Source organism: Nerophis ophidion, linkage group LG18 (assembly GCF_033978795.1).
Source record: "Nerophis ophidion isolate RoL-2023_Sa linkage group LG18, RoL_Noph_v1.0, whole genome shotgun sequence".
In the NCBI taxonomy this organism is placed as follows: Eukaryota; Metazoa; Chordata; class Actinopteri; order Syngnathiformes; family Syngnathidae; genus Nerophis; species Nerophis ophidion.
In genome coordinates, this window is record NC_084628.1 from 45,487,216 (window position 1) to 45,499,715 (window position 12,500).

General features: G+C 45.0%; 1 protein-coding gene across 1 annotated transcript in view; it reads left to right on the top strand.

Moving 5' to 3' along the window:
* The window catches only part of ankk1 (ankyrin repeat and kinase domain containing 1), a 50,092-nt gene that overhangs the window by 37,251 nt on the left and 341 nt on the right, over window positions 1–12,500 (top strand). The window contains exons 8-9 of the mRNA XM_061878243.1: window positions 3,914–4,154; window positions 11,540–12,500. The exon at window positions 11,540–12,500 is cut by the window's right edge and continues 341 nt beyond it. Coding sequence (XP_061734227.1) covers window positions 3,914–4,154; window positions 11,540–12,500 — 1,202 coding nt within the window. The remainder of the gene's footprint in view (window positions 1–3,913; window positions 4,155–11,539) is intronic.

The window sequence follows — 12,500 nt, forward strand, 5'->3', positions numbered from 1 at the left end:
AATGTGTGGCGCATTATGAAGTGTAAAATACGACAGCGGTGACCCCGGACAGTTGAACGACTGAAGCTCTACATAAAACAGGAATGGGAAAGAATTCCACTTTCAAAGCTTCAACAATTAGTTTCCTCAGTTCCCAAACGTTTATTGAGTGTTGTTAAAAGAAAAGGTGATGTAACACAGTGGTGAACATGCCCTTTCCCAACTACTTTGGCACGTGTTGCAGCCATGAAATTGTAAGTTAATTATTATTTGCAAAAAATAAAAAAATAAAGTTTATGAGTTTGAATATCAAATATGTTGTCTTTGTAGTGCATTCAACTGAATATGGGTTGAAAAGGATTTGCAAATCATTGTATTCCGTTTATATTTACATCTAACACAATTTCTCAACTCATATGGAAATGAGTTTGCCAGCAGACACCAAAACCAACCAATCAATTGAATTAATTTTAATCATCCCCTAAGTCATCCAGCATCCATAATATTATAAAATAATGTTGCTGAATAGAAAATCGCTCTACAAATTTTTTTTTACGACACTCACACAAGTCTGCTCATTGTCTTCCTGTGCAGCGATCCAGCCGTCGTGTGTAGAACTGTCAGTGTGCACGTCCTTCTGACACCTGCCGAATAAAACACTGGATCGTGCTCGCAAAAGAAGGTGATGAGTGTTGATAAATCACATCGCGTGTGCTAAAACATATTTGCAGAGACGCAAAATGGATTGCGCGCCTCATTCTGCTCGTTTAAGACTCAATTTCATCAACGGTGTTACAAAAAAGATCAGTTAGAATAACACATAATGTTGGAAATGGAGAACATACAAATCCTTTATTTATTGAATAAGAAAATACTGAAATTCCACGACATAGTGAATTTGCAAACAGCCAACATTTTTCACAAAGTAAACTATAATCAGCTACTCAAGAATATATAAATATATATATTAATTACATTTTTCTCTAAGACTATATTTCTCCTATTTTGTATATATATATGTATATATAGGTGTGGGAAAAATGACAAGACTACTTCATCTCTACAGAACTGTTTCATGAGGGGTTCCCTCAATCATCAGGAGATTTTAATGGAAGCATTCACATACAATGGTTTATATCGGGCACAGAGTGGGTGGGTACAGGCAGGTAGGGTGTGGTGATTGGCTCATGTGTTACCTAGGAGGTGTTTCTATCTGTGGCGGCATGTTGAAATCATTTCACTGCGCTTGTTGAGGGATGACAGGTCTGGATGATATATAATAAATAGTTTCTCTTTTAAGCATAGGTTGCATCTTTTATTACCACTGTTGTAAGGTGCGCTGGATGCAAGAATTTGCCATGTTATTGAATATTCAACGTTATTGTCTTTGAGGTTCCAAATGTGCTTGCTGAGTTCTGTAGAATTCCGCAAGGTCTGGTTTCTAAAGGAGGCCTTGTGATTATTCCATCTGGTTTTAAACGCTCCTTCGGTTAGTCCTACGTACGTGTCGGATGTGCTAATGTTACCTTTGCTTGGTAAACGACTGATGATTGTAAGCACCCCCCAGGTTTCTTGCGACAGTTATATTCCTTATTGGTCTCAGAGTTGTTTAGTCTGGGGGTAGGCAGTCCTTTTGCAATTGCTTTGTTGTGGTTTGAAATGATTTGTTGTATGTTATTCATACAGCTGTAGCTCAATTTAATGTTGTTCTTGTTGAATATGTTTCTTAGGGTGTTGCCTTTGGAATTTAAAACATTTGTACGCACGTACTACACTTAAGACTTTTAGTATATCTGTATGTGGAATTAAATGGTGGAATGGATTAAGCAAAGCAAACAATGTACTAATATGATCCACTTCAAGAAACTCTTCAAACTTAAAGTACTTACAAAGTACAATGAAGAAGAACCATGGTAAACATTCTGAATTTATTTTCAACCATCCATTCATTTTCAAGATAATCTTACTTCACCGAGTATTATTTCTTTTTTTTTTTTATTGTGATTACTTATGGAGTATATCAGGGGTAGGGAACCTATGGCTCTAGAGCCAGATGTGGCTCTTTTGATGACCGCATCTGGCTCTCAGATAAATCTTAGCTGATATTGCTTAACACGATGAGTAATGAATAATTCCACTTTTAATCATAGTGTTAAAAATAGCGTTCAAAATATAAAACATTCTGGCTTCCTGTGCACTTAAGATGTGACTTTAAGGTTTTACTACTTACGTATAAAATACTACACAGTCTAGCTCCATCCTATCTTGCCGATTGTATTGTACCATATGTCCCGGCAAGAAATCTGCCTTCAAAGGACTCCGGCTTATTAGTGATTCCCAAAGCCCAAAAAAAGTCTGCGGGCTATAGAGCGTTTTCATTTCGGGCTCCAGTACTCTGGAATGCCCTCCCGGTAACAGTTCGAGATGCTACCTCAGTAGAAGCATTTAAGTCTCACCTTAAAACTCATTTGTATACTCTAGCCTTTAAATAGACTCCCTTTTTAGACCAGTTGATCTGCCGTTTATTTTCTTTTTCTCCTATGTCCCACTCTCCCTTGTGGAGGGGGTCCGGTCCGATCCGGTGGCCATGTACTGCTCGCCTGTGTTTCGGCTGGGGACATCTCTGCGCTGCTGATCCGCCTCCGCTTGGGATGGTTTCCTGCTGGCTCCGCTGTGAACGGGACTCTCGCTGCTGTGTCGGATCCGCTTTGGACTGGACTCTCGCGACTGTGTTGGATCCATTATGGATTGAACTTTCACAGTATCATGTTAGACCCGCTCGACATCCATTGCTTTCCTCCTCTCCAAGGTTCTCATAGTCATCATTGTCACCGATGTCCCACTGGGTGTGAGTTTTCCTTGCCCTTATGTGGGCCTACCGAGGATGTCGTAGTGGTTTGTGCAGCCCTTTGAGACACTAGTGATTTAGGGCTATAAAAGTAAACATTGATTGATTGATTGATTGATCCATTTTAATCCATCCATTTGTTTTATACCGAACCTGTTCAAAAAGTTGCATTAATGGGAAGAAGTATTGTAGAGGATGTATTGCTCGGTTGGTAGAGCGGCTGTGCCAGCAACTTGAGGGTTGCAGGTTCAATACCCGCTTCCGCCATCCTAGACACTGCCGTTGTGTCCTTGGGCAAGACACTTTACCCACCTGCTCCCAGTGCCACCCATACTGGTTTTAATGTAAAAAAAAAAAAATTAGATATTGGTTTTCACTATGTAAAGCACTCTGAGTCATTAGAGAAAAAAGCGCTATATAATTCAACTTCACTATCTATTTTTGGTTAGCGTCAGAATAACAATGTAATCAAAAACAATAAGAGACTTATTATACTCTAAAAATGTTGGTCTTACTTTAAATTGCTCGCACGTAGTTGTATTCGGTAATAAAAAATATAATACGGCTCTCACGGAAATACGTTTTTAAAATATTTGGCTTTCATGGCTCTCTCACCCAAAAAGGTTCCCGACCCCTGGAGTATATTGTGAATAAATTGAGAATAGGAAGTGAAAAACTGTTTTAGGAACTGCTATGTAGTGAAGTGAAGTGAATTATATTTATATAGCGCTTTTTCTCTAGTGACTCAAAGCGCTTTACATAGTGAAACCCAATATCTAAGTTACATTTAAACCAGTGTGGGTGGCACTGGGAGCAGGTGGGTAAAGTGTCTTGCCCAAGGACACAACGGCAGTGTCTAGGATGGCGGATGCGGGAATCGAACCTGCAACCCTCAAGTTGCTGGCACAGCCGCTCTATACCGCCCCAGGTAAAGGTAAAGGGGTAGGATTAAATAAACTCTGCTTCTTCCTACTCCTTTTCCAACATGTTGAAAAGAGGAACTGGAAATTGTGATGCATCGTGTTGTACGCTCGCATCTTCCAAATAAACTCAAACACCAGCTCACTCTCGGCTTGCATTCCACAGACGAACAATCCGGCAAGGAAGCCGTGCTCTCGCTCCTCTTCAAGAAGGACTTCCGCAGTTTCAGGTCGTCGGTAAAGCGAGAGCATGTGTCCACGCGCTTCAAGGGCAGCAAGAGCCTGCTTCACTACACGGTGGCCAGCGGGGACCAGACCAGCGTGGAACACGTCCTGCGTCTGGGAGCCGATGTCAACTGCACCATGGCTAAGGGCTACACTCCGCTGATTGTTGCTGCCCTGAACAGGTGGGTGCTCCAAAAAGTGGTCGTAGTCCCACAAAACTGACAAGAATAAAGAAATTAGAGATGGCATTTTCTGCGATATCCGATATTGTCCAACTCCGATATATACGGTCTTGGAATGAACACATTATTACGCCTAATTTTGTTGTGATGCCCCGCTGGATGCATTAAAGCAGGGGTGACTTCGACAAATCAATAATCCAGCACTGACTGGAAGACAAAGCAGGTACAAATAGGAGTGGGCTGATTGACACCAGGTGTGGCCTTGAAATGATGGATTTATATTTTTTTACATGTGTTTTACAAAGGCTACTTTATTCCAATAAGGAATAATGCCAGTCACGTTTCATGTGTTCATTTAGATCAGGGGTAGGGAACCTATGGCTCTAGAGCCAGATGTGGCTCTTTTGATGACTGCATCTGGCTCTCGGATAAATCTGAGCTGACATTGCTTAACACGATAAGTAATGAATAATTCCACTTGTAATCACAGTGTTCAAAACATAAAACAATGCCATCTCCGGGTTGGGGAGGAGACCCTGCCCCAAGTGGAGTTCAAGTGCCTAGGAGTCTTGTTCACGAGTGAGGGAAGAGTGGATCATGAGATCGACAGGCGGATCGGTGTGGCGTCTTCAGTAATGCGGACGTTGTACCGATCTGTTGTGGTGAAGAAGGAGCTGAGCCGGAAGGCAAAGCTCTCAATTTACCGGTCGATCTACGTTCCCATCCTCACCTATGGTCATGAGCTTTGGGTCATGACCGAAAGGATAAGATCACGGGTACAAGCGGCCCAAATGAGTTTCCAGGTCTCTCCCTTAGAGATAGGGTGAGAAGCTCTGCCATCCGGGAGGAACTCAAAGTAAAGCCGCTGCTCCTTCACATGGAGAGGAGCCAGATGAGGTGGTTCGGGCATCTGGTCAGGATGCCACCCGAACGCCTCCCTAGGGAGGTGTTTAGGGCACGTCCAACCGGTAGGAGGCCACGGGGAAGACCCAGGACACGTTGGGAAGACTATGTCTCCCGGCTGGCCTGGGAACGCCTCGGGATTCCCCGGGAAGAGCTAGACGAAGTGGCTGGGGAGAGGGAAGTCTGGGTTTACCTGCTTAGGCTGTTGCCCCCGCGACCCGACCTCGGATAAGCGGAAGATGATGGATGGATGGATGGATAAAACATTCTCATGCATTTTTAGTCCATCCATCCGTTTACTACCGCACCTGTTCAAGAAGTTGCGTTAAGAAGTTATTTATTTATTAAAGGTTAGTGTGGGGCTTGTCCTCCTGGGGGTTCTTCAGACCACCAAGCACCGACATGCGAACCCGTTTCAGGGTTACACCATTGTTTTATTTTTTAATAAGTCTCTCAGTTGCTTTCCAACAATTGTATTTTTTTCTTACGTTCTCGCTCGCGCTCTGGGTCCAGCCCCAACACCGTCTCTCCTTTCGGTCATGACCCAAAGCTCATGACCATAGGTGAGGATGGGAACGTAGATCGACCGGTAAATTGAGAGCTTTGCCTTCCGGCTCAGCTCCTTCTTCCCCACAACGGATCGATACAACGTCCGCATTACTGAAGACGCCGCACCGATCCGCCTGTCAATCTCACGATCCACTCTTCCCTCACTCGTGAACAAGACTCCTAGGTACTTGAACTCCTCCACTTGGGGCAGGGTCTCCTCCCCAACCCGGAGATGGCGTTCCACCCTTTTCCGGGCGAGAACCATGGACTCGGACTTGGAGGTGCTGATTCTCATTCCGGTCCCTTCACACTCGGCTGCGAACCGATCCAGTGAGAGCTGAAGATCCCGCAGAGACCCAATCCCGCGGCCACCAAACCGGAACCCCTCAACGCCTTGACTGCGCCTAGAGATTCCATCCATAAAAGTTATGAACAGAATCGGTGACAAAGGACAGCCTTGGCGGAGTCCGACCCTCACTGGAAAAGTGTCCGACTTACTGCCAGCAATGCGGACCAAGCTCTGACACTGATCGATCAGACAGTCCGATACCTCAAACTCTCTGAACACTCCCTACAGGACTTCCCGAGGGACACGGTCCAATGCCTTCTCCAAGTCCACAAAGCACATGTAGACTGGTTGGGCAAACTCCCATGCACCCTCAAAAACCCTGCCGAGAGTATAGAGCTGGTCCACAGTTCCACGACCAGGACGAAAACCACACTGTTCCTCCTGGATCCGAGGTTCATGTGCCTAATGTAAGGAATAATTCTGATTTTGCTTACCGACGTCTAAGCTATTTTTTATGGTACATGGTGTAGTTATGAGTGTACCAGTAGATGGCAGTCAAACATAAGAGATATCATCACCAAAATGATTCCCGGGAGCCGCACCGCTGCTGCTCACTGCTCCCCTCACCTCCCAGGGGGTGAACAAGGGGTTGGGTCAAATGCAGAGGACACATTTCCCCACACCTAGTGTGTGTTGGTAGTTTACTTTACCTTGATAGCACAAACAAAGTGGATTTACTAAACGTGTGCAGCGATTATTGTGTCTGGGTTGTGTTTATGTAGAACACATGCCGATGAAAGGAACGCGCTCAAACATGTCCCACATGTCTGCCGGCCGAAGAAAACCATTTGACTCGTCAAAACACTCAATTTGACTCGACGATAGCATGAGTGTCGCCGGCCGTCAGCACTTCAATTTCGTTCGTGTCAAAATCTGACGTCTGCCACACTGAAGTATGGCGGTCGGACCGGTAAGGCAGCATTGCCGCTCACATACACGCAGAAGACACGTCTCATGCGCTTGTTCGTGTCACTTAGTGTCAGAAATTGTAGGGACGCGACATTTTTAGATCGTGCTAAAATGTTTTTTCTTTTCATTTTTGAACTGTGCATTAATCAGAATTACCATATTTGGGGCGCTAATTAATATAAAACCTCTTTTCACGCCGGCGCTTACCAAAGGCATGTGGTAAATTTAGGCCTGCGCTTATAAATTTGAGTGTGATGTAAGGATACCATCATGGAAAGCACATTTAACAAAAAAAAAAACCTTATGGTCTTACCTTTACTTATAAATGAAGTCCATGCGCAGCTCCTTCTGATCAAAAGCATGGATAACTTGTTTATAAAAGTCTTCCTTATCTTTCTTCAGTTTTAAAAGTCTCTGTCTCGATGGAAATCTTCCTTTATTACCTCCTGCTTCGATTGAAAGTCCAGTTTAGAAAACTGTTTTTTTTTTATATAAGGAAAATGAAAGAACGAACTGGAAGCAGGGAACAAAAAACAGTGAGCTGCAAACATCTAACGAATATAGCTTACCGCTACGCTGCAAAGACACGACAAGGTACGACACGACAGGAGCGATAATACGTGACACGAGAGCGACAAGAAGTGACTTCGACAAATCTATAATCCAGCACTGACTGGAAGACAAAGCAGGTACAAATAGGAGCGGGCTGATTGACACCAGGTGTGGCCAGGTGCCAATCAGCCGCAGCTGAGGGGAAACAAAGCACTCAGGGAGACAAACCGGAAGCTGAACCAAAATAAAAGTGCTGACAGGAACTAAGGACAGGAAATACTAAACAAACAGAGGCAAAACTAAAACACAAACAAACTGTCAGCGGCAAGCCTGACAAAACTTGCACTATGGCATAAATAACGAAATGCTTACTTGGAACGGAACGAGACATGGATCATTGGCATGGTTTATTACAAGGTGCGTCGCAGGTGATAAATCAATCAATCAATCAATGTTTACTTATATAGCCCTAAATCACTAGTGTCTCAAAGGGCTGCACAAACCACTACGACATCCTCGGTAGGCCCACATAAGGGCAAGGAAAAACTCACACCCAGTGGGACGTCGGTGACAATGATGACTATGAGAACCTTGGAGAGGAAAGCAATGGATGTCGAGCGGGTCTAACATGATACTGTGAAAGTTCAATCCACAATGGATCCGACACAGTCGCGAGAGTCCAGTCCAAAGCGGATCCAACACAGCAGCGAGAGTCCCGTCCACAGCGGAGCCAGCAGGAAACCATCCCAAGCGGAGGCGGATCAGCAGCGCAGAGATGTCCCCAGCCGATATGTTGCCAGGCTGACTTGCTTGCAACTGTGGCTTAAATAATACTGTGGTGATTAGTGAAAGCAGGTGCGCGAGTGCAAAACGTGAGACAGGTGCGTGACATGAGGACAGGTGAAAACGAATGGGTTGCTATGGTGACAAAAACAAACAAGGAAGTGCAAAATCCGGAACTGAGTGTCCAAAAAAACAATAGAACATGACTATAACAAAACATGATCACACAGACATGACAAAATCATTCTGGAATGAAGTACTGGAATGTATTTTTTACAATGACAGGTATGACTCGGTATGTGCATACACACCTCATATCTACAAACCCCAAAACCAGTGAAGTTGTCACGTTGTGTAAATGGTAAATAAAAAAACAGAAAACAATGATTTACTAATCCTTTTCAACTTATATTCAATTGAATAGACCGCAAAGACAAGATTCTCAAGGCTCGAACGGGAAAACTTTGTTATTTTTTTGCAAATATTAGCTCATTCAGTATTTGATGCCTGCAACATGTTTCAAAAAAGCTGGCACAAGTGGCAAAAAAGACTGAACAGTTGAGGAATGCTCATCAAACACTTATTTGGAACACCCCACAGGTGTGCAGGCTAATTGGGAACAGGTGGGTGCCATGATTGGGTATAAAAACAGCTGCCACGAAATCATTCACAAACAAGGACGGGGCGAGGGTCACCACTTTGTCAACAAGTGCGTGGGCAAATTGTCCAACACTTTAAGAACAACATTTCTCAACGAGCTATTGCAAGGAATTCAGGGATTTCGCCACCTACGGTCTGTAATATCATCAAAAGGTTCAAAGAATCTCGAGAAATCACTGCACGTAAGCGGCTGAACCCGTGACCTTGGATCCCTCAGGCGGTACTGCATTAAAAAGCGACATCAGTGTGTAAAGGATATCACCACATGGGCTCAGGAACACTTCAGAAGATCACTGTCAGTAACTACAGTTTGTCGCTACATCTGTAAGTGCAAGTTAAAGCTCTACTACGCAAAGCCAAAGCCATTTATCAACAACACCCAGAAATGCCGCCGGCTTGGCTGGGCCCGAGCTCATCTAAGATGGACTGATGCAAAGCTAAAAGGTGTTCTGTGGTCTGACCAGTCCACATTTCAAATTATATTTGGAAACAGAGGACGGTGTGTCCTCCAGAACAAAGAGGAAAATAATCATTCGGATTGTTATTGGTGCAAAGTTCAAAAACCAACATCTGTGATGGTATGGGGGTGCATTAGTGCCCGAGGCATGGGTAACTTACACATCTGTGAAGGCACCATTAATGCTGAAAGGTACATACAGGTTTTGGAGCAACATATGTTGTCATCCAAGCAACGTTGTCATGGACGCCCCTGCTTATTTCAGCAAGACAATGCCAAGCCATGTGTTGCAACAGCGTGGCTTCGTAGTAAAAGAGTGCTGGTACTTTCCTGGCCCGCCTGCAGGCCTGTGTGGCGCATTATGAAGCGTAAAATACAACAGCGGAGACCCCGGACTGTTGAAGGACTGAAGCTCTACATAAAACAAGAATGGGAAATAATTCCACTTTCAAATCTTTAACTATTAGTTTCCTCAGTTCCCAAACGTTTATTGAGTGTTGTTAAAAGAAAAGGTGATGTAACACAGTGGTGAACATGCCCTTTCCCAACTACTTTGGCACGTGTTGCAGCCATGAAATTCTAAGTTAATTATTATTTGCAAAAAAAAATAAAAAAAGTTTGAGTTTGAACATCAAATATGTTGTCTTTGTAGCATATTCAACTGAATATGGGTTGAAAAGGATTTGCAAATCATTGTATTCCGTTTAGATTTATATCTAACACAATTTGGGGCGGTTTAGCTCGGTCGGTAGAGCGGCCGTGCCAGCAACTTGAGGGTTGCAGGTTCGATTCCCGCTTCCGCCATCCTAGTCACTGCCGTTGTGTCCTTGGGCAAGACACTTTACCCACCTGCTCCCAGTGCCACCCACACTGCTTTAAATGTAACTTAGATATTGGGTTTCACTATGTAAAGCGCTTCGAGTCACTAGAGAAAAAGCGCTATATAAATATAATTCACTTCACTTCACTTCCCAACTCATATGGAAACGGGGATTGTACTTTTGTAATTTTTTTTGTTTATAAACTTTTTTTTACTTTAATTTCATTTTAACCTATATACTTTTTTCAATTAGGTCTATATTTTTTTTCCAATAAACATAAAGTCATATTTTTTTTTTTTAAAAAGCATGAAAATGTACATTTTGTGCACATGACACGAGAGCAACAAGAAGTGACTTCGACAAATCAATAATCCAGCACTGACTGGAAGACAAAGCAGGTACAAATAGGAGTGGGCTGATTGACACCAGGTGTGGCCTTGAAATGATGGATTTATATTTTTTTACATGTGTTTTACAAAGGCTACTTTATTCCGATAAGGAATAATGCCAGTCACGTTTCATGTGTTCATTTAGACCAGGGGTAGGGAACCTATGGCTCTAGATCCAGATGTGGCTCTTTTGATGACTGCATCTGGCTCTCGGATAAATCTGAGCTGACATTGCTTAACACGATAAGTGATGACTAATTCCACTTGTAATCAAAATGTTAAAAATAATGTTCAAAATATTAAACATGCTCATGCATTTGAATCCATCCATCCTTTTTCCTACCGCACTTGTTCAAGAAATTGCTTGATTTATTTATTATTTGTTTTTTTTAGGGCTTGGTTCTTCAAACCACCAAACATTGACATGAAAGCCTTTTTTCAGGGTTACGATATTTTTTTTATTTTTCAATAAGAAAAAGACAATTGCTTTCCAGCAATTGTCTTTTTCTCTTTTGTTCTCGCTCGCGCTCTGGCTCCGGCTCCGACCCTGTCTCTTCTCCCGGCTGCTGCTTATAACAGAGCGACAGGTGATTAGATAACAAGGCCCAAATGGGCCATGTACGCACCTGTCGCTGATTTTGAGGCCGGTTCTGGCACACCCCAGTTCGCTGCAGGCCTGCAGGCCACGCCCCTCCACAGTTAGCATCAGAATATCTACGTTATTACAAAGAATACGAGACCTATTCTAGTAATGTTGGTGTTACTTAAAAATGCACGCTTTTAGTTGTGTTCGGTGCTGAAAAAAAAAATGATATGGCTCTTACGGAAATACATTTTAAAATATTTTGGCTCTCTCAGCCAAAAAGGTTCCCGACCCCTCATTTAGATCTTGCACAGATTTAATTAGCCAGTTAATTTGAACGGGTAATCGTTATCACAGGTTTATTTTGTTATCATCATAATCATCGTCCGCGCCCCGTGATTGCTAATCAAGCATGTCCTTGTTTCTGCAGACTTCACGACATCATGTCCTTGTTGCTGGACCACGGCGCCGACCCGGCCCAGGGGGACGAGGACCAGTGGACCGCCATCCATTTCGCGGCGCAGAACGGCGACGACAGGGCCGTACGTCTTCTGTTGAATAAAGGCATGCTGGCGGATGCCCGTGAAAAGTCAGGATGGATGCCCCTCCACCTGGCGTGCCAGAACGGCCATGAAAGCGTCGTCCGCCTCCTCCTGACGCGGATGTCCATCAAGACGATTGAGGAAAAGGAGGCGGCGCAGGGGAGGACGGCGCTGCACCTGGCCGCCATTTACGGACACATAAATATCACCAAGCTGCTCCTGTCCCAGGGAGTCCAACTCGACGCCACCGACGCCGCCCTGTCCACTCCTCTCCACCTGTCCGCCCACGCCGGATATAACAGAATAGTGCGACTGTTGGTGATGGGCGGGGCCGAGGTGGACGCTCTGGACAGGAGAGGCAGCACGCCGCTTCACATGGCGGCGCTTAAGGGTCACACCGGCATATGCAGGCAGCTGCTCGCCCAAGGCGCCGACCCGGACGCCAAAACCAACCAGGGCTGGACCCCCCTGCACCTGGCCGCCATCAAGAGACACGAAACCACCGTGGTGGAGCTGAACAGCCTGGGCGCCAGCGTGAACGCCCCGGGCGACAAGGGCTGGACGCCGCTGCACCTGGCCTGCCACCAGAGCGAGGACCAACTGGTGGCCAAGCTCCTGGCGGCGCAGGCCGACCCCGACGTGAGGGAGGACGGCGAGCGCTGGACGCCGTTGCACATGGCCTGCGCCAGCCTCAGTTTCCCCAGCGTGCTCCACCTGATATCCCATCGCGCCCAGGTGAACGCCGTCAGCGCCCGGAAGGCCACGCCTCTGCACGTGGCCGCCCAGCACGGCGCCGCGGCCATCGTCAAGGCGCTGCTGCTCAACGGCGCCGACGCCACCTCGAGGGAC